This window comes from Microcaecilia unicolor, chromosome 2, assembly GCF_901765095.1.
Source record: "Microcaecilia unicolor chromosome 2, aMicUni1.1, whole genome shotgun sequence".
NCBI classification, from domain to species: domain Eukaryota; kingdom Metazoa; phylum Chordata; class Amphibia; order Gymnophiona; family Siphonopidae; genus Microcaecilia; species Microcaecilia unicolor.
Genome location: NC_044032.1, coordinates 3,706,382 through 3,729,085, shown reverse-complemented (window position 1 = coordinate 3,729,085; position 22,704 = coordinate 3,706,382). Strand labels below are relative to the sequence as shown.

The following is a 22,704-nucleotide window of genomic DNA, read 5'->3' as shown; positions in this document are numbered from 1 at the left end:
TTAAAATGGGCGAGATTTCCAGCTACCCTCCTCGCCGCCGCTCCCGCCCCCCTCCGTGCCAGGCCCCCTGCACTGACCTGACAGCGCCTCTCACCTCCGTGTGAAAGCGCTGCAGGCAGCAGCAGATCGCTCTGCTGCTGCCTGCAGCGCTTCCACACGGAGGTGAGAGGCACTGTCAGGTCAGTGCAGGGGGCCCGATACGGAGGGGTGCGGGAGCGGTGGCGGGGATGGGGGAAGGGGGGAGGTTGGTGCGTGCGATGTTCGGTTCGAGGCTCCAGCGGCAGCGTCCGACAGTCCGACTGACCGACTCTGTTTCCCTCTCTGTTCCGCCCTCTGACGTCATCACGTCTTGACACGAGGGCGGGACAGAGAGGGAAGTCTCTACTGCGCATTTGCAGGTGAGTCGGTCACTTGCCATTTATATGTTTGATATATCTTTGTGGAGTAGGAGAACTATCTGTCCATCTAGGCACAGTGAAAAAATTGAGACCGAGGAGGAGGGCGAGTGTACTTGTTCTGTCCTCTGACAGCCTTTCCCTGATTGTAATGTGGCTCTGGGGTGGGTGTGACACTTTTTCTGCCATTCTCACTGCAGAGTCACATGAGCGTTGCATTGTGGGGGCTGTAGTTATCAGGCAACGTGACTTCACCAGCCTGTCTGCATAGAACTGTTATATGATTGGTTATGCTGTTGCTAGTTTATTTATTTATTTCTTATCACATTTATATCCCACATTTTCCCAACCGTGTCAGGCTCAATGTGGCTTACATCGCACCGTCATGGCAAATGCCAATCCAGTGAATTAAACTAATACAAGATAGAACCTAGTTGGCAGGGTCTGTTCCCATTGGTGGTTTTCCCCTGCTCTCTGGGTCATAGTGTGCCCCTTTTCTGTTCCCTTTAGTCTGAGGTAGGCTCCATTTGTTAGACAGCACAGAACCCTTTCCTGCGTTACCCTCTGTTAGAGTACTTAGTTTTTTGTTTTTTTTTTGGTTACATTTGTACCCCGTGCTTTCCCACTCATGGCAGGCTCAATGCGGCTTACATGGGGCAATGGAGGGTTAAGTGACTTGCCCAGAGTCACAAGGAGCTGCCTGTGCCTGAAGTGGGAATCAAACTCAGTTCCTCAGGACCAATGTCCACCACCCTAACCACTAGGCCACTCCTCCACTGTTGCTACTATTTGAGATTCTACATGGAATGTTGCTATTCCACTAGCAACATTCCATGTAGAAGTCGGCCCTTGCAGATCACCAATGTGGCCGCGCAGGCTTCTGCTTCTGTGAGTCTGACGTCCTGCACGTACGTGCAGGACGTCAGACTCACAGAAACAGAAGCCTGCGCAGCCTTCTACATGGAATGTTGCTATTCCACTAGTGCTAGTGGAATAGCAACATTCCATGTAGAATCTCCAATAGTAGCAACATTCCATGTAGAATCTCCAATAGTATCTATTTTATTTTTGTTCCATTTGTACCCTGCGCTTTCCCACTCATGGCAGGCTCAATGCGGCTTACATGGGGCAATGGAGGGTTAAGTGACTTGCCCAGAGTCACAAGGAGCTGCCTGTGCCTGAAGTGGGAATCAAACTCAGTTCCTCAGGACCAATGTCCACCACCCTAACCACTAGGCCACTCCTCCACTGTTGCTACTATTTGAGATTCTACATGGAATGTTGCTATTCCACTAGCAACATTCCATGTAGAATCTCCAATAGTAGCAACATTCCATGTAGAATCTCCAATAGTATCTATTTTATTTTTGTTACATTTGTACCCTTCGCTTTCCCACTCATGGCAGGCTCAATGCGGCTTACATATTATATACAGGTACTTAAATTTGTAGTTGGGGCAATGGAGGGTTAAGTGACTTGCCCAGAGTCACAAGGAGCTGCCTGTGCCTGAAGTGGGAATCATTGAACTCAGTTCCTCAGTTCCTCAGTTCCCCAGGAGCAAAGTCCACCACCCTAACCACTAGGTCACTCCTCCACTCTATATTTCCATTATTTGTTGGTTTTCCACATTTTTAAGGACTTATTAGCAAATTAATTTGCACACACATTTTCAATCTGCATGCAAATAGCGGCACCAAAATGTTTACTTTATTTATATACCACCTAAACCTAAGTAGTTTACAGTTTCTTATAGGTACTGCCACTGTCCCAAATGTAAGTAGTCTCTCAAAAGCTCTAAGGCAATCCTGAAAACTTGGTTATTTAGAGAAGCCTTTTGAGAGTAAGGTCAACCAGGAGATGATGACAGCTAGTCAGGTCGAGTTACCTCTGTGCCTTTCTCTGCATGACTGTATCTCTTTCCTGTCAATATTTGGAGTTCCTTTCCCTTTCTTTACGTTATTAGCTTTGTACGCCACTCTGTTCTGCCCTGGCAGCTAGAGTGGTTTAGCAACTATAACTATAACCCCACGTTTCTAAATCCCCTAGTGCACAACTCAAAAGGCAGAATGGTAGGGGCGTTGCAGACATTTGTACGCGGAACTATAGAATACCACCGTTCTCATGCCCAAATTGCAAGAGTTGGGCACTGGCATTCATACCATCATAGGGAGTTGTATTTACTGTATATTAAAGTACAAATTTATATTACTGTATATTAAAGTACAAATTAACACATGCGTCCAGTTTTTCCTATATGAGTTTGCAGTTGTGGAATGCGCTACCATTTGATGTGAAAACAATACGCGATCTAATCAACTTTCGGAAATCACTGAAGACTTATCTGTTCAACAAAGCATACTACAACGATCCATCATAAGAACTGTATCGCATTTATGCTTTATCTATTATTCTGAACGTGACCTCTCCGTACTGATTGCTTAATTCTATTATGTCACCCATGTTCTTTATGTAATACTAATTGTATCTTTTACTCTGGAATGGTGACTGCCATGACAGAACAATGTAAGCCACACTGAGCCTGCAAATTGGTGGGAAAATGAGGGATACAAATGCAACAAACAAACAAATATTACCTTACAGCGTGTTACCATCAATGCAGTGCAGATCTTCTTACTTGGAGAACAGGTTCAGTGAACCTTTTTCCCCTGCTTTGTGGGTAACAGAAGTGCTTTGTGTTCTTACCTTATTCAGTTCCACCAGGTCAGTCAACATCACAATCACAGATGAGTTCTCCTGCCAGACCATCTGCCAGAAATCGGCCACTGTGTCCACTAAAGGGCCTGAGCCCCAAATAAAAGGAAGGTAGGGACAAGTCATAGGAAGCCAACGTCAGCAACGCGCTCTGAAGACAGTCTCTTCATATCAAACATTAAGGCTCTTTCACCTCTCTACGAACACATGCCAATTTAGGTGGCATTGTCTTAGGTGGTTTATTTTCAAGGTCTGCTTTTAGTATTATTAGCTTTTAGAAGTCGAATTCACCTTGCACTGTATATACTGAACTTTTTACTTTTCCAACTCTTTCTATTAACATATATTAGGAAATATTTATAATAATAGGGAGGAAAAAAGACTTCAGACACTCGATAACTCAACTACTAGTTAAGTCTTTGCTTAAAACCCACCTCTTCAATGCTGCCTTCGGCACCTAACTCTTACCATTCAGGAAATCCAGACTGCCCCAATTTGACTGCCCCTATCGGACTGACTGTTCACTTGTCTTTTAGATTGTAAGCTCTTTGAGGAGGGACCGTCCCTCTATGTTAAATTGTACAGCGCTGCGTAACTCTAGTAGCGCTTTAGAAATGTTAAGTAGTAATAGTAGCGGGTATCGTGCTGCTCAGTGTTTGTAATTGAAAATAAATTTTCTTAATTCAAACTTCCCGGCGAGCATCCTCATAAGTCTCAAACAATTCTGTTGCAAAATATTCTGTGCAATGATGATGGTGGCACAATATTTTACAAATCCAGCAGACTCTATAAGATATAGGTTAAGATACGATACAAACTGTGAAACAATGCATGTGGTATACATACTTATGTGCACACGTAAGAAGCTGTATGTGGGGAAAACCACACACCGTTTAAACCAAAGACTGAGCGACCACAAACACAATTTGAAATACTCAAAAGTTAGAAGCTCCTCTGGTTGGACATAGTAAGGCACAGTCTCATAAGTTCGAGGATTATAAGTGCATCGTTATTGATCATATCCAGGAGTCAGTGAGGGGAGGTGATAGAGATAGGAAACTTATACAAGCAGAACAGCAATAGATACATAGATTAAAAACATTAAAACCAGAGGGTCTGAACCTCAGAATAGAATGGAATGCTTTTCTGTAATGAATGAGAATTACTGTAAAAGAAAAACTTCTAGTTAAGGAGTAGAGGCCCCTTTAAATAGATGGTACGTCCCCTTTAATTACTTGGGTCGTCCCTACTTGATTAGCTCATACAAGGCGTCTACAGATTTTATAAAAAGCCGCTCTCTTTTGAAATACGGCACAGCATAGATGCCGGAAGAAAACAAGGCAGAAAGGTAAATAATGAGCGAAAACAAGGTAGAGAATTGAGTAGAAACTTCTTTAAAGTCTAACTCCTCTTATGATTGTGATTTTCAGAGCGATAAAGACGAAAGGAACCGCTCCTTATGAAGCAATCCGCGAAACAGGAGCTCACTGTTGGGTGTTTCCCGGTAGTCCTAAGCGCATAAGATAAGTGCAGAAACCTGTTGTAAAAAATACACAAAATTGAAAACATTGTTTAGAGCGGGAGGTTTTTTTGAGACTTATGAGGATGCTCGCCAGGAAATTTGAATAAAGAAAATTTATTTTCTATTACAAACACCGAGCAGCACGATACCCGCTACTAAACTAGTAGTTGAGTTATCGAGTGTCTGAAGCTTTTTTTCCTCCTTAATATTATAAACTAGTAAGAAAGGCCCGTTTCTGGGAGAGATGAAACAGGTGCTAGCAAGGTTTTGGGGCAGGGGGAGATGGGGTTTGCAGCCTGTAGAGGCATGTTCAGCGAGCCAGCTGTCCCCGAAGCACCCTGCAGGCACGGAGAGACAGCGTTTGGAGCCTCGTGACTGGCCGTCAGCGAGGCAGTTGTCCCCCAACCCCCCCCCCCCCCCCGGCCGTCATGGAGGCAGCTGTCCCCCAACCCCCCTCGAGGCACCTGCGAGCTCCGTGATGTTGTTTCCGTCGAGATGGCGCGTTACTTTTGTGCAGTGTGGGGCGCCGCAGATCGCGTTTGTCTCCTGCAGTGTGGTCCACCCTCGTCATGACATTGTGACGCGAGGGCGGGGCATACGGCGCTTCAGAGTTCACAGTTCCAATTTGCAGATCGTGTTTCTCTCCTGCACTGTGGTCCGTCCTCGTCGTCATGACGTTGTGACGCGAGGGCGGGGCATATGGCGCTTCAGAGTTCAGACTTCCGATTTGCAGGCATTGGCAAGCAGGATATCTCTGGCGCCTCACTGTTCCGGTTTAGAGGGGCTTCTGAGGCTTCATTTAGAACGTTGGGGTTGCGAATTATATCCAGAAGGGGCATGGCTGAGGGCAGATCCTGAGTGACAGTGAGTGTGGTGCATGAGTGAGAGTGAGTGTTGCTGGCAGCCTAGCCTTCAGTGTTTCCCTCCCACAGAGTGAGCTTCAGAATGTTCCAGGTGACAATTATTATATAGGATATTTTCTAATATATGTTAATAGAAGGAGTTGGAAAAGTAAAAAGTTTAGTATATACAGTGCAAGGTGAATTAGACTTCTATAAGTAAAGCCATAGAAAACAGTAAAGTATTATTAGCTTTGCAAACTTAGGGGTTTTTTTTTCACTAAGGCAGTGGTTCCCAAACCTGGTCCTGGAGGCACCCCAGCTAGTCAGGTTTTCAGGATATCCACAGTGAATATCTCAAGAAAGATATAGTAGAATTGGAAAAGGTGCAGAGAAGGGTGACTAAAATGATAGCGGGGATGGGACGACTTCCCTATGAAGAAAGATTAAGGAGGCTAGGGCTATTCAGCTTGGAGAAGAGACGGCTGAGGGGAGACATGATAGAGGTATATAAAATAATGAGTGGAGTGGAACAGGTGGATGTGACGCGTCTGTTCACGCTTTCCAAAAATACTAGGACTAGGGGGCATGCGATGAAACTACAGTGTAGTAAATTTAAAACAAATCGGAGAAAAGTTTTCTTCACCCAACGTATAATTAAACTCTGGAATTCGTTGCCGGAGAAAGTGGTGAAGGCGGTTAGCTTAGCAGAGTTTAAAAAAGGGTTGGACGGTTTCCTAAAGGACAAGTCCATAAACCGCTACTAAATGGACTTGGGAAAAATCCACAATTCCAGGAATAACATGTATAGAATGTTTGTACGTTTGGGAAGCTTGCCAGGTGCCCTTGGCCTGGATTGGCCGCTGTCGTGGACAGGATGCTGGGCTCGATGGACCCTTGGTCTTTTCCCAGTATGGCATTACTTATGTATGTACTTAGGTGAGAGAGAATTTGCTGCCTCTGCTGCATGCAAATCTCTCTCATGAATATTCATTGTGGATATCAAAAGCTGACTGGCTGGGGTGCCTCTAGGCCCAGGTTTGGGAACCACTGTACTACTGTATTCTAATGGATTTTGTGTGTGCTATATGCAGTTCAGCCCATTGTATCTCTATGGACTGTATGGCTTTTAACGCACACTAATTAGCGCCCGCTAAATCCATTAGAACACTTTAGTAAAAAGATCCCTTATACAGTCGTGAAAACATTTATGGGTGTTCTTCCAAAATATAATTTCTTTAGAAGTAACCATTTTTCTATCATATTGCCTTTCCCTTACAGCTTGCAGGGCCAGGAAAATGAGCCCGCAGGGTTAATGAAATATTCCATTTCTGTCCAGGGATCTGCAAACTAACCTTTTCCGGAGATGCGAAGGCAGTAGAACGAGAGGACATGAAATGAGATTGAAGGGGGGCAGACTGAAGAAAAATGTCAGGAAGTATTTTTTCACGGAGAGAGTAGTGGATGCTTGGAATGCCCTCCCGCGGGAGGTGGTGGAAATGAAAACGGTAACGGAATTCAAACATGCGTGGGATAAGCATAAAGGAATCCTGTGCAGAAGGAATGGATCCCAAGGACCTTAGCTGAGATTGGGTGGCAGAGACGGTGGCGGGAGACGGAGATGGTGCTGAGCAGACTTATACGGTCTGTGCCAGAGCCGATGGTGGGAGGCGGGACTGGTGGTTTGGAGGCGGGGATAGTGGACAGACTTATACGGTCGGTGCCCTGAAAAGGACAGGTACAAATCAAGGTAAGGTATACACAAAAAGTAGCACATATGAGTTTATCTTGTTGGGCAGACTGGATGGACCGTGCAGGTCTTTTTCTGCCGTCATCTACTATGTTACTATGTTCTCTGGAGTGAGTGAGCCCTCAGATATCAGTACACAATAAAGAAAAGCAGTTGGGATGAAAGCAATTCCTCTTTTCTGGTTACATGGATCCCTGCTAAAAACATCAGCAGCCCCTGCCTCTAACTCTTAGGCTCTATGGATTTAGGCTTTACATATTTCCTTGTACTGGATATGACCTCACTCACCTTGGCAGGCAATGAAAAGGTTTGGTTTCTTGTATCCCTGTGGAAGGAGAATTATGGACTTTAGAAACATAAGCACAGGTGCAGGAAAGGAAGGAAGACTGGAATTGGGGAGATTTCAGTCAAGAAGAGAGGAACTGTATTTAAAAGAACAAAAGGGAGGGAGGTGGCAGATGAGGGAACGATTCTGTTTGTTTTACACAAAAGGATCTAGAGGAATAATCGTCCTCTGGAAAAATATGTGTGGAGAACTCTATTCACATATATTCATTTCCACAATAAAAACGTGTAAAGGGAGGAAAGAGCCTCAACAGACTCCCATTCCAATTATTCTTTCCTAGAACCAAGTAGTTGTTGCTGTCATCAGCTAAAAAAAATCTCCCTTACAGCATAATCATTTTATTGAAACACTAGTAAATAAGGCCCGTTTCTGACACAAATGAAACGGGCGCTAGCAAGGTTTTCCTGGGAGTGTGTATGTTTGAGAGAGTGTGTGTGAGAGAGAGAGAGAGAGTGAATGTGTGAGTGTGTGCGACAGAGAGAGAGAGTGAGTCTGGGTGCGAGTGTGTCTGTGAGACAGGGAGTGTGTGTGTGAGAATGAGAGTGTGTATGTCAGAGTGTGTGCGAGTGCGTATGTGAGACACAGTGACTGTGAGAGAGAGTGTGTTTCACACAGATACACTGTGTGTGAGAGAGTGTGTGTGAGAGAGAGAGTGTGTGAGACAGTGTGAGAGAGTATGTGTGCAACACACAGACTCTCTGTGAGACTGAGAGAGTGTATGAGATCGAGAGTGAGTGTGAGACCAACTGTGTGACACATAGACAGTGAATGTGATACAGTGCGAGACATAGTGTGAGAGACTGTGTGAGAGAAAGACACAGACTGTGAGAGAGTGTGTGTGTGACAGAGATACCTCCCCCCTCCCTCTGTGGTCTCAGGACCCCCTCCCCGCCCTGTGGTCTCAGGATCCCGTCCCCCCCCCTGAGGTCAGGACCCCCTCCCCCCTCCTCCAGTGGTCTCAGGACCTCCTCCCCCTGTGGTCTCAGGACCGCCTCCCCCCTCCCCCTGTGGTCTCAGAACTCCCTGCCTCTCCCTCCTCTGCGTGGTTGGCAGCACCAGTGAGACTGGGTGCGAGTGTGTCTGTGAGAGAGAGAGTGTGTGTGATTGTCCTCTCTCCCCTGCCCCCTCCAGCCACCCAGCGATTCTCCTGTCTTCCCTGGCCCCCCTCCAGCCACCCAGTGATTCTTGTCTCCCCTGCCCCCCTCCAGCCACCCAGCTATTCCCCTGGCCCGCCCTCCAGCCACCCAGCGATTCTGCTGTCTCCCCTGCCCAGCCACCCAGCGATTCTGCTGTCTCCCCTGCCCCCCTCCAGCCACCCTGCAATTCTCCTGTATCCCCTGCCCCCCCTGGAGCCATGCAGCGACTCTCCTCTCTCCCCTGCCCCCCCTCCAGGCACCCAATGATTCTGCTCTCTCCCCTGCCCCCCCTCCAGCCACCCAGCGATAATTTACTTTGAACACATCTCTACTACAGTAAAAAGCACCTGCAACGTTCTGACCCTTCACTGAAGGGTTCGTTGTCTCCTGGCATCTGATTACCCGCCCTCGATGTCATGACGTTTTGACGTGAGGGCGGGGCACAGAGAGATCTACACTGTTACGAACCCACGAACCCTTGAGTGACGCCACGGAGTCAGCTTCAGAACGCTGGAGGTGCCTTTTATTATAGTAGATATGGCGTATACCAATGTGAAAAAAGTGCACTCATATTCTAGGTCATATCCTATTACCTGGGTTCCATCTCAGGCCATTTGTGATTGCTGTAGCTGGGTTCTAGGTAACTCAGTTCCTTGGTATGTGTCTTGCAGTCAAGGACTCCTCATCACATTAGCATAATAGCACTTCTTCTGGGGTACCCCAGAGTGTCACTGTACAACTGTGTTTTAACCCCGTATACTGACATAGGAATTCAGAGAAGGATGGAGATGGATGGATATTACTGTAGTATGTGACAGTCTAGATCAGGTGTCCAGGTACTTACATCTACGTAACTGGCATTGATGTAGTCCTCCTCTGGTGAGCTGGAGCGCAGTATGACTCGTGAGTGATCATCTGAAAGAAAGGAAGGGGCAGGAACATATGAGCACAAGAAAGGATGTGGATATAAAAGGCCATGTCTCCTGTATTACTGCCACTTCCCTGCTGCTTTAGGCATGGTGAGAATCTATCCATCTTTTACATTTTACAGTGTAAAATATATATTCATTTTGTTAGAAAAGTTCATTTTGGACAGAGATAAAGGAATTTCTTCTGGTAGATTGCACTGAATTTCTGATACTCTTCCTTCACCTTTATAAGGCAGCCAGGGCTGCCGAGAGACTGGGCCGGGCCCAGGACAAGGCTGCCCCCGGGGTCCCCCTGTCCCCCCCAAGGTCGGCGCCGCCACTCCCCCTCCATCTGTCACTGGGCCAGGCCCCCTGCATTGAAATCACAGCGCCTCTCACCTCCGTATGAAAGCGCTGCAGGCAGGCAGCAGATCGCCTCCCTTCTAGCCTCCTTCCTTCCCTGTGTTCCGCCCTCGCGGAAGTTACGTCAGATGAGGGCGGGACACGGGGAGGGAAGGAGGCCCGAAGGGAGGCGATCTGCTACTGCCTGCAGCGCTTTCACACGGAAGTGAGAGGCGCTGTGATTTCAGTGCAGGGGGGCCCGGCCCGGTGGCAGACTGTCAACGACGGAGGGCAGATGGGACTGCGGCGCCGGGCCCCCCTTGGAGGCTCGGGCCCGGGGAATTTTGTCCCTCCTGCCCCCCCCCCCCTCTCGGCGGCCCTGAAGGCAGACCTGGGAGGCAGCGGACACGTGGTTTCTTGTACAGTGGGTTCTTTAGGCTTCGTAATAAGCCACAGTCTAGCTCTGCTTAAGTGTAGGTACCAGTGCAGCAGAACATCCCCCTAACACACAAATCAGCGTTAACAGTAACAGTTAAATACATATAGGAGCCTTCGTGAAAATGCTAGCCGTATGGACGATGCACTATCAAAAAAGTTGGCTGGTCCATACTTTGTCCTTCAGGAGTATGGAAGGGTGAGCGTCACTGCTTCCATAGTGCATCGTCCATTATTTCCAGGTTGTTTAGCACCATCTCCATTTCACTTCTGCATAAGCAGACTCCTGAGGCAGGCATCTCGTATGGCGAAACACGGTGCCATGTCGAGTCTTGATCTTTGTGTTTATGGAATAAATCTCACTTGTTGAAGCACTGGTTTGTCCAGCCCTCCCACTTTTTGCCTGGTTGATGGATTCTCCGTGGAATTTTGTGTTCAGTTACCGCCTGGTTCCTATTCTATTTGTAGCCAAGTATGCGTGGGAATTGACCTTATAGAATGACCTCATTTATTCTTATTATTTACACTCATTTTCAAGCAGAAACTATCTGGTTTGAAAGTTAGTTACAAAGTAGAAATGCACACGTACTTTGCACCTACACCTGCTCTTGATAATTACCCCATCTAAGTATAAAATGACACACTAGCCCCTCTCTTTCCCCACTAAAGGAACTAGGCATGCCATTATTTTTATTTTGCTCACACCTTTTTCAGTAGTAGCTCAAGGTGAGTTACATTCAGGTACTCTGGATATTTCTCTGTCCCAGGAGGGCTCACAATCTAAGTTTGTACCTGAGGCAATGGAGGGTTAAGTGACTTGCCCAAGATCACAAGAAGCAGCAGTGGGATTTGAACTGGCCACCTCTGGATTGCAAGACTGGCGCTCAAACCACTAAGCCACTCCTCCATTCCACTGTGTGAACTGCCCATCTGTACTCAGAAGAATTCCCTCGCTAGGTTGGAGTAAGACGGTGTAAGCTCTACATTTCCTAGGTCAGGACAGACGTACCTGAACATAACTCATTGTGAGCTACTACTGAAAATGTGTGAACTAAATCTAATATACTGTATAAATGTCCACAACCACAACTTTGTTTCTAAGAAGGGAGTGGAACAGGGGCGTAGCCAGCCCTCGCGGTGGGAGGGGGCCAGAGCCCGAGGTAAGGGGGCACATTTTGGTCTGCTGCCCCCCCACCCACCGCCTCGCTGCCCCCCTGCTGCTCCCCATCCACTGCCGCAGCAAATACCTTGGGTGGTGAGGGTCCCCAATCCCCACCAGCTGAAGCCTTGTCCAGCACGCTGCATTGCCTGCCCTGCTCGGTCTTCCCCTCACGTCCTGCATGCTCCTTTTAATGAAATTGATCATGCTCAGTTTCAGTAAAAGGAGCGTGCCGGATGTGAGGGGAAGACAAAGCAGGGCAGGCAATGCAGCGGCACCAGAGACTGGGGCTGGACAATGCTTCAGCTGGCGGGGGTTGGGGACCCCCACCCGCCAAACCAGGGGCCCAGAGGAAATTTGGGGGGGCCCAGGCCCCCATGGCCCCACGTAGCTACGCCACTGGCGTGGAAGAATTCATTTCATTTTTACATTTAGGGGGGGGAAGGGCTGTATTGTGTGTAGAAAGTGACGGTGTAGAGGATCCTGCTTACAAGGGACAATGTTTTTGTAGCGATTCTTGTTTCTGTTGCTGATTGCCATTCCAGCTTCACAGATGTACAGCAGCCCAGAATCTAACATCTGTAGAGAGAGTTAGACCAGAGTTTAGTTACAGTATTTACTACTACTGATCATTTCTATAGCGCTACTAGATGTACGCGGCGCTGTACACATTATGGAATAATTCTATATTAGCACTAAGCGCTATTCTGTAAAGAGCGCTCAAAGTTAGGCACCGTTTATAGAACAGCGCTTAAGCCGGGATCCGTGACTATCTTTGGTCGTGAGGATTTACACCAACTGAACCTAAATTAGTCTTGGATCCCCCTTAATCTATAAAAAACACACGTAAATTGAAGGAACACCCGTGAGTCACCCATGACCCGTCCACGGCTACATAGTAAATGACGGCAGAAAAAGACCTGCATGGTCCATCCAGTCTGCCCAACAAGACAAACTCATATGTGCTACTTTTTGTGTATACCCTACTTTGATTTGTACCTGTCCTCTTCAGGGCACAGACCGTATAAGTCTGTCCAGCACTATCCTCGCCTCCCCACCACCAGCCCCGCCTCCCACCACTGGCTCTGGCACAGACCGTATAAGTCTGCCCAGCACTATCCTCGCCTCCCACCACCGGCTGGCTCTGCCACCCAATCTACTACTACTACTACTATTTAGCATTTCTATAGCGCTACAAGGCATACGCAGCGCTGCACAAACATAGAAGAAAGACAGTCCCTGCTCAAAGAGCTTACAATCTAATAGACAAAAAATAAATAAAGTAAGCAAATCAAATCAATTAATGTGAACGGGAAGGAAGAGAGGAGGGTAGGTGGAGGCGAGTGGTTACGAGTCAAAAGCAATGTTAAAGAGGTGGGCTTTCAGTTTAGATTTAAAGGTGGCCAAGGATGGGGCAAGACGTAGGGGCTCAGGAAGTTTATTCCAGGCGTAGGGTGCAGCGAGACAGAAGGCGCGAAGTCTGGAGTTGGCAGTAGTGGAGAAGGGAACAGATAAGAAGGATTTATCCATGGAGCGGAGTGCACGGGAAGGGGTGTAGGGAAGAACGAGTGTGGAGAGATACTGGGGAGCAGCAGAGTGAATACATTTATAGGTTAGTAGGAGAAGTTTGAACAGGATGCAAAAATGGATAGGGAGCCAGTGAAGGGTCTTGAGGAGAGGGGTAGTATGAGTAAAGCGACCCTGGCGGAAGATGAGACGGGCAGCAGAGTTTTGAACCGACTGGAGAGGGGAGAGGTGACTAAGTGGGAGGCCAGCAAGAAGTAGATTGCAGTAGTCTAAACGAGAGGTGACAAGGGTGTGGATGAGGGTTTTGGTAGAGTGCTCGGAAAGAAAGGGGCGGATTTTACGGATGTTGTAAAGAAAGAAACGACAGGTCTTGGCAATCTGCTGGATATGAGCAGAGAAGGAGAGAGAAGAGTCAAAGATGACCCCAAGGTTTCGAGCTGAGGAGACAGGGAGAATGAGAGAGCCATCAACAGAAATAGAAAACGGGGGGAGCAGGGAGGTGGGTTTGGGGGGGGGGGGGAAATGAGAAGCTTGGTTTTGGTCATATTTAATTTCAGGTGGCGTTGAGACATCCAGACAGCAATGTCAGACAAGCACGCTGAAACTTTGGTTTGGATGCAAGGTGAGATATCAGGAGTAGAAAGGTAGATTTGGGAGTCATCAGCATAGAGATGGTAGGAAAAGCCATGGGATGAGATTAATGAGCCAAGGGAAGAAGTGTAGATAGAAAAGAGGAGGGGACCAAGAACAGAACCCTGAGGTACGCCGACAGGCAGAGGGATAGTAGAAGAGGATCCACCAGAGTGAACACTAAAGGTGCGGAGGGAGAGGTAGGAAGAGAACCAGGAAAGGACAGAGCCCTGGAATCCAAGTGAGGACAGGGTATCAAGAAGTATGCTGTGATCGACAGTGTCAAAAGCAGCGGAAAGATCAAGAAGAATGAGGATGGAATATTGACCTCTGGATTTAGCCAGTAATAGGTCATTGGAGACTTTAGTAAGCGCAGTTTCGGTTGAGTGGAGAGGGCGAAAACCAGATTGTAGTGGGTCAAGAATAGCATGTGAGAAGAGAAAATCAAGGCAGCGGCGGTGAACAAACAGCACGCTCAAGTAATTTGGAGAGAAAAGGAAGGAGGGAGATGGGTCGGTAATTAGAGGACAAGTAGGGTCAAGTGAAGGCTTCTTAAGGAGAGGTGTGACCACAGCATGTTTAAAGGCAGCAGGGACAGTCGCAGTGGAAAGTGAGAGGTTGAGAATGTGACAGATAAAAGGAATAAGAGTAGGAGAGATGGCATTAAGAAGGTGGGTGGGAATGGGATCAGAGGAACAGGTGGTACATTTTGAGGAAGAAAGGAGAAGTGTAGTTTCCTCAATAGTAACTTCAGGAAAGGAGGAAAGGGAATGAGCTCCTTAGGATCCATTCCTTCTGAATAGGATTCCTTTATGTTTATCCCACGCATGTTTGAATTCTGTTACTGTTTTCATTTCCACCACCTCCCGCGGGAGGGCATTCCAAGCATCCACTACTCTCTCCGTGAAAAAATATGGAGAGAGTAGTGGATGCTTGGAATGCCCTCCCCCAGGAGGTGGTGGAAATGAAAACAGTAACAGAATTCAAACACGCGTGGGATAAACATAAAGGAATTTTACACCCCCTTTTTGAACCGATGCGTAAAATTTACATGCAGATCCGGGCGCCTAACTTAAAAGCGTACAAAATGGATCCCTCATAACGATCTGACTCCTAAACTACACCAGACACAATTTTATATTGGAATTCTTTTATTTTGCCTGTTTTATTTACACCCTAATTACTGCTAATCACTCCCTGTCCTGATATCATTATATTATGTTGTTATCCACTTACCCACTTCTTAATCAACATAATTTTCGTATGAACCTTAATAGCAATAATTCTGAAATTCCTCTCCGTTAATATGATTGCCATAATATTCCTATGCACCTTATCTGTTATATATACTCTGATTCTCTATTCCATCAATGTGATTGTAGTTGTTATTATATTGTAAGCCACATTGAGCCTGCAAAAGGTGGGAAAATGTGGAATATAAATGCAGCAAAATAAAATAAATAAATCCAAATTAGCACCAATAATAATATAGGATTGGGAAGAAAATGAAAAAAAATATATAGATAAAGGATCAATGACGATTAAATGCTCATCCTTATTCTTGCTTGGCTCCTCAAGTAATTTAGCCTAATGGTTGAAGCATGCATATCTGATGGATCCAACAGTAATTCTGTAAAGTGTTTATTGGAGAGAAATATTTGGTGGAGTTGGGCTTGTTGATAACATGGACTTTTTTGCCTCCTCCTTTTCCATGGTATTTAGTGGGGCTTATTTGATTGGACTCGGTATTATTATATCATTATTACAAATTCATCTCTTATTGATATGTTGCTGAACACCCATATATGCTTCCAGCATGGTTATATATGTTATTATAGATCCATCCATTGCTGTTTATTGTCTGCGTACAATATTCAGCCTGCTGTGGAATCACACATTTGTCTAGAACTTCTAAGTCTGAGTTTTAGATTTATTTTTAAGTAGATGTTTGGTTTTTTTTTCATATTGAGCTGCCTTATGGAAAAAATTCAGTCTTACCTGTTAATTTTCTTTCCTCGAGTCTTACCAGATCAGCCCAGATGAATGAGATTATGGCCCTCTACAGAACTGGTACTCATTATACTCACCGATACTCATTATATTACTCAACGAGTACCTTCTATGGATCTTCTTATCATGAAACAGAACTTTACACACCTGATACTCTTTCACACGCCCTGTAGGGACTTTCGCTCTGTCTCCTCCCTCCTCCCGTTCTTCTTCCATTATTTCTGCTCTCCTGAACCTCTTCATAGCTTCCAAAAATTCAGCCACAGGGATTTCTGTTTTCAATTTCCCTGTGAAATATCAGAAAAGCACATTTCACAACAGTCCCAAAATCTTAAATACATAAAGCAGAAATTGAAGTCAAACTTCATGAATGTTAGGGCTCTACTTTTCCATCTGTGCTTATGACACAGCAGCCCAGAACACTAGAGCTCTCTACTGTCTTCCATGCTCATCAATTATTTCCAGGTGTTTGTAGGAAAACCTCAGATGCACAGAGAAACTCCAGTACTGTACAGGGAACTGCCCTCAGATTGCACCTGAAATATTTAGCAATCTGTATTTGTTCTGTGACAGCATCCAAAGACCTTAAACCAATGAATGTGTTCTGAGAAGGATTAGTCGGGAAAATGTGGCCATGGTTAAGTAACATACTATAATCAATAGGGGAGGAGCTGATAGAGCACTGTATTTTTACAATGTCAGTGATGATGGGGATATTAGAAAATAAGCGTTGCCATACAGGGACAGACCGAAGGTCCATCAAGCCCAGTATCCTGTTTCCAACAGTGGCCAATCCAGGTTACAAGTACCTGGCAAAATCCCAGAACAGTAAAATAAATTTTATGCTGCTTAGAAATAAGCAGTGGATTTTCCCCAAGTCCATCTTAATAATGGTCTATGGTCTTTTCTTTTAGGAAGTTAGCCAACCCTTTTTTAAACCCTGCTAAGCTAACTGGTTGTACCACATTCTCTGACAATGAATTTCAGAGTTTAATTACAAGATCTGTGAAGAAATATTTTCTCCAATTTGTTTTAAGTTTACTACTTAATAGCTTCATTGCATGCCCCCTAGTCCTAGTGTTTTTGGAAAGAGAAAGCAAGTGAGTCATGTGCACCTATTCCATTCCACTAATTATTTTATAGACCTCTATCATATCTCCTCTCAGCCGTCTCTTCTCCAAGCTGAAGAGCCTTTCCTCACAGGGAAGTCGTCCCATCCCCTTTATCATTTTTGTCACCCTTCTGGTGCTCTGGAAACAGAACGATTCAGACAGACTGTTCTGCACACACAGACCAGCTGTTCTCTCAAAGAAGCATAGTAAAATCTGGCAGATAAAGATTAAAATGGCCTATCCAATTTGCTGGTAGATGCATATATAAATTTCTCAAATGCAATCTAAAACCAGTTCCCCCTTTTCCCATGTCTTCTAGCCTCTTCTAATATCTGTCCAAAGCATGCCAAAAATCTGTCACACTGATGCTCACCAAAATGCCTTCTTGTTGGTTCCACACAAGCATACCACTGCTGTTTAGGGTTGTGATCATGGCTTAGGGCTCTAACCACTTCTCCATGCAGGTTACTCAAATAACCATCTTTGAGACACAGGGGCCTTTTTTACTAAGACGCGTAGGCGCCTGCGCGCGTACAACGCACATCAAATTAGAACTACCACCAGTCTACCGCGCGCCCCAGGCGGTAATTCTAATTTTGACATGCGTCCAGAACACATGGCAGAAAATAGTTTCTATTTTCTAAGGCGTGGTGCTAACCGAGCGGTAATCGGCAGTGTACGTGTGCTGACGATTACCGCCCAGTTAATATGTGAGACCTTACCGCAAAGTCAATGGGTGGCAGTAAGGTCTCAGGCCCAAAATGGACGTATGCTGATTTTTATTTTGCCACACGTCCATTTTTGGCAAAAAAAGGGCCTTTTTTGTAAGTGAACTCAAAAATGGACCTGCGTGCATGCAATACAGACGCCTACACCAGCGCAGGCCATGTTTCAGCGCGCCTTAGTTAAAGGCTCTGAGCGCAGTCATACCACTACTACCTTGGGCTGAACTGTACAGGTATGAATCAAGTTTTTTTTAAATCAGAGGCAGACTGTCAGGGGCATTTTCGAAAGGGAAGGGCGCCCATCTTTCGACACAAATTGGGAGATGGGCGTCCTTCTCTCAGGGTCGCCCAAATCGGCATAATCGAAAACCAATTTTGGGCGTCCTCAACTGCTTTCCGTCGCAGGGACAACCAAAGTTCCCGGGGGCGTGTCGGCAGCGTACCGAAGGTGGGATGGAGGCGTGCTTAAGAGATGGGCGTCCTCGGCCGATAATGGAAAAAAGAAGGGCGTCCCTGATGAGCATTTGGTCGACTTTACTTGGTCCATTTTTTTTCATGACCAAGCCTCAAAAAGGTGCCCGAACTGACCAGATGACCACCGGAGGGAATCGGGGATGACCTTCCCTTACTCCCCCAGTGGTCACCAACCCCCTCCCACCCAAAAAAAATTTAAAAAAAAACATTTTTTTCCACTCTATATGCCCAGCTCCATGACAACAGTATGAAGGTCCCTGGAGCAGTTTTAGTGGGTACAGTGTACTTCAGGCAGGTGGACCCAGGCCCATCCCCCCCCCCCCCCCGTTACACTTGTGGTGGTAAATGTGAGCCCTCCAAAACCCACCAAAAACCCACTGTACCCACATGTAGGTGCCCCCCTTCATCCCTAAGGGCTATGGTAGTGGTGTACAGTTGTGGGAAGTGGGTTTTGGGGGGCTCAGCACACAAGGTAAGGGAGCTATGCACCTGGGAGCAATTTGTGAAGTCCACTGCAGTGCCCCCTAGGGTGCCCGGCTGGTGTCCTGGCATGTCAGGGGGACCAGTGCACTACGAATGCTGACTCCTCCCATGACCAAAGGGCTTGCATTTGGTCGTTTTTGAGATGGGTGTCCTCGGTTTCCATTATCGGCGAAAACCGAGGTCGCCCATCTCTAAGGTCGACCATCTCTTAGGTCAACCTAAATGTTGAGATTTGGGCGTCCCCGACCGTATTATTGAAATGAAAGATGGACGCCCATCTTGTTTTGATAATACAGGATGCCCCGCCCCTTCACAGCTCCATCCTTAGAGATGGGCGCCCTTAGAGATGATCGTCCCCGTTCGATTATCCCCCTCTGTGTCAAATAAATCTGACTGAATTCTATGATTAAGCTGACTATACAAATAGATCAAGGGGGACAGAGTGTGCACTGGATGCGGTTTGACTGGATTTCAGCAAGGCTTTTGATACTGGCCCACATAGGAGGCTTATTAATAAGCTGAAGAGTCTGAAGATGGGTCCCAAAGTGGTGGACTGAATTGGTTAAGTGATAGATGCTACCCAAGTGTTTGGGACTGGTGGTTGGGAGGCGAGGATAGTGCTGGGCAGACTTATACGGTCTGTGCCAGAACTGGTGGTGGGAGGCGGGGCTGGTGGTTGGGAGGCGGGGCTGGTGGTTGGGAGGCGGGGATAGTGCTGGGCAGACTTATACGGTCTGTGCCCTGAAAAGGACAGGTACAAATCAAGGTAAGGTATACACAAAAAGTAGCACATGTGAGTTTATCTTGTTGTGCAGACTGGATGGACCGTGCAGGTCTTTTTCTGCCGTCATCTACTATGTTACTATGTAATAAGAAATTGTGATCATTATCTATATTTTTGGGGTTGTAACATGCTTTTAGAGCCATGTGGCAGTAAATCAAAACTAAATTTATCATTATAGAGGCTGATATTCAGACTGTGGGAGTTAGAGACTGATTAACTACCGTGGTCGGCGCTTAAAACGGATATTCGATGCTGGGCCATTTCCGGTGACTGGCATTGAATACCTGGTTTATTTTTGGCCGGTTTAAAGATAACTGGCTAAGTCAATATTCAGACATAACCAGTTATCTATCTTTAAGCCAGCCAAAGATATGCCACGTTTTCACGCAGCCAAATATGGCGGCTAAACCAGCTTTAAAAATCAGCGGATAGCCGGTTATATCGGGCGATATAATTGGCTATGTGCTAGCTGCTGACTGGGGATATTCAGCAGGGGATAGCCAGTTATCCTCTGCTGAATATCGGTGGATTGCCAGTTAAGTGCTATTTAACTGGTCAGCAGCCGTTCTGGCTGGTTAAATAACGCTAAGTATTGGCCAGACAATTTCAACTTAGAATGACATATGATAGAACTACTGTGTTGCTATGTCTTTATTGTGCCTCACAGAGTTGTTTTATTATTTAATGTATGTACATTTTGGTTATAACTTTCTAATCTACTGTACCACGCTTTGTGTACTTTAGTTGGTAAAGAATGATGATGATAAAATAATCATTTCCAGCCTCATGCCAGTAACATAGTAACATAGTAAATGACGGCAGAAAAAGACCTGCACGGTCCATCCAGTCTGCCCTACAAGATAAACTCATATGTGCTACTTTTTGTGTATACCTTACCTTGATTTGTACCTGTCCTTTTCCGGGCACAGACCGTATAAGTCTGCCCAGCACTATCCCCGCCTCCCAACCACCAGCCCCGCCTCCCACCACTGGCTCTGGCACAGACCGTGTAAGTCTGCCCAGCACTATCCCCGCCTCCCAACCACCAGCCCCGCCTCCCACCAGCGGCTCTGGCACAGACCGTATAAGTCTGCCCAGCACTATCCCCGCCTCCCAACCACCAGCCCCGCCACCCACCACCGGCTCTGGCACAGACCGTGTAAGTCTGCCCAGCACTATCCCCGCCTCCCAACCACCAGCCCCGCCTCCCACCATCGGCTCTGGCACAGACCGTATAAGTCTGCCCAGCACTATCCCTGCCTCCCAACCACCAGCCCCACCTCCCACCAGCGGCTCTGGCACAGACCGTATAAGTCTGCCCAGCACTATCCCCCCTCCCAACCACCAGCCCCCCCACCCACCACCGGCTCTGGCACAGACCGTGTAAGTCTGCCCAGCACTATCCCCGCCTCCCAACCACCAGCCCCGCCTCCCACCATCGGCTCTGGCACAGACCGTATAAGTCTGCCCAGCACTATCCCCGCCTCCCAACCACCAGCCCCACCTCCCACCAGCGGCTCTGGCACAGACCGTATAAGTCTGCCCAGCACTATCCCCGCCTCCCAACCACCAGCCCCGCCTCCCACCACCGGCTCTGGCACAGACCGTATAAGTCTGCCCAGGACTATCCCCGCCTCCCAACCACCAGCCCCGCCTCCCACCAGCGGCTCTGGCACAGACCGTATAAGTCTGCCCAGCACTATCCCCGCCTCCCAACCACCAGCCCCGCCACCCACCACCGGCTCTGGCACAGACCGTGTAAGTCTGCCCAGCACTATCCCCGCCTCCCAACCACCAGCCCCGCCTCCCACCATCGGCTCTGGCACAGACCGTATAAGTCTGCCCAGCACTATCCCCGCCTCCCAACCACCAGCCCCACCTCCCACCAGCGGCTCTGGCACAGACCGTATAAGTCTGCCCAGCACTATCCCCGCCTCCCAACCACCAGCCCCGCCTCCCACCACCGGCTCTGGCACAGACCGTATAATTCTGCCCAGGACTATCCCCGCCTCCCAACCACCAGCCCCGCCTCCCGCCACCGGCTCTGCCACCCAGTAGGGCTCCTCTGTTCCAGAGTCTTTTCCCTTAAATATTCACATCATGATCCCTAGTTCTATAACTTCCCTTCTGCTGAAAAGATTTGCTTCTTGTGCTTCATTAACATGTTTAAGCCCTTCAGTCTCATCTCAGCAGCTTTTGGTGCAGATCCCACACCATTCTGGTTGCCTCTAACCTATCCTTTCTGAGATACCCTTTCCAGAACTGAACAGAATATTCAATAACCACTGACCGTACAGAAGCATTAAGTCCTTCTCTTTCGGCTGATTATCTACCTTCAGATCATTAGAGACTATTACCCCACAATCTTTCTCCAGCTCACTGTATGTCCACCTCAATACTCATTGTACACAGCTCCTTATTCTGCATCCCATGTAAAAGTCAGGTAAAATAATGTATGGGAATGGGACTTGATATACTGCCTTTCTGTGGTTTTTACAACTGCATTCAAAGTGGTTTACATAGAGGGGCGGATTTGAGCTGGGCGGTATCGGTTTTCAGGGATAATGGAAACCGAAGGCGCCCAGCTCAAAAACGAACAACTCCAAGGCATTTGGTTGTGGGAGAGGCCAGGATTCATAGTGCACTGGTCCCCCTCACATGCCAGGACACCAACCGGGCACCCTAGGGGGCACTTGTAACAATTAAAAAAAAATTAAAATACCTCCCAAGTCCATAGCTCCCTTACCTTGGGTGCTGAGCCCCCCAAATCCCCCCCAAAACCCACTCCCCAGAACTCTACACCATTACCATAGCACTTATGGGTGAAGGGGGGCACCTATATGTGGGCACAGTGGGTTTTGGGGGCGGTTTGGAGGGCTCCCATTTACCAGCACAAGTGTAACAGGTAGGGGGGCATGGGCCTGGGTCCACCTGCCTGAAGTCCACTGCACCCACTAACAACTGCTCCAGGGACCTGCATACTGCTGTGATGGAGCTGGGTATGACATTTCAGGCTGGAAAAAAGTTTTTAAAGTTGGGTTTTTTTTTGGTGGGAGGGAGTTAGTGACCACTGGGGGAGTCAGGGGAGGTCATCCCCGATTCCCTCCGGTGGTCATCTGGGCAGTTGGGGCACTTTTTGGGGACTTGTTCGTGAAAAAAAAAGGGTAAAAAAAAAGTGGCCCAAATTCTCGCTTCTGCTGCCCTTCTTTTTTCCATTATCGTCCGAGCGCGCCCATCTCTCCTCGGCCGATAAACACGCCCCAGTCCCGCCTTCACCACGCCTATGACACGCCCCATCAACTTTGTCCGTTCCCGCGACTGCAGTTGGAGGCGCCCAAAATCGGCTTTCGATTATACCGATTTGGGCGCCCATGAGAGAAAGACCAAAACATGTGAAACTCCCACATATACCCAG

General features: G+C 47.3%; 1 protein-coding gene across 1 annotated transcript in view; it reads right to left on the bottom strand.

Annotated features, from left to right (window-relative positions):
- Positions 1-22,704, bottom strand: part of LOC115462755 (receptor-type tyrosine-protein phosphatase kappa-like) — a 230,236-nt gene that overhangs the window by 79,146 nt on the left and 128,386 nt on the right. The window contains exons 14-18 of the mRNA XM_030192735.1: positions 15,859-15,998; positions 12,036-12,123; positions 9,545-9,615; positions 7,507-7,543; positions 3,099-3,196 (exon numbers count right to left, since the gene is read on the bottom strand). Of these exons, the coding sequence (XP_030048595.1) occupies positions 3,099-3,196; positions 7,507-7,543; positions 9,545-9,615; positions 12,036-12,123; positions 15,859-15,998 (434 nt within the window). The remainder of the gene's footprint in view (positions 1-3,098; positions 3,197-7,506; positions 7,544-9,544; positions 9,616-12,035; positions 12,124-15,858; positions 15,999-22,704) is intronic.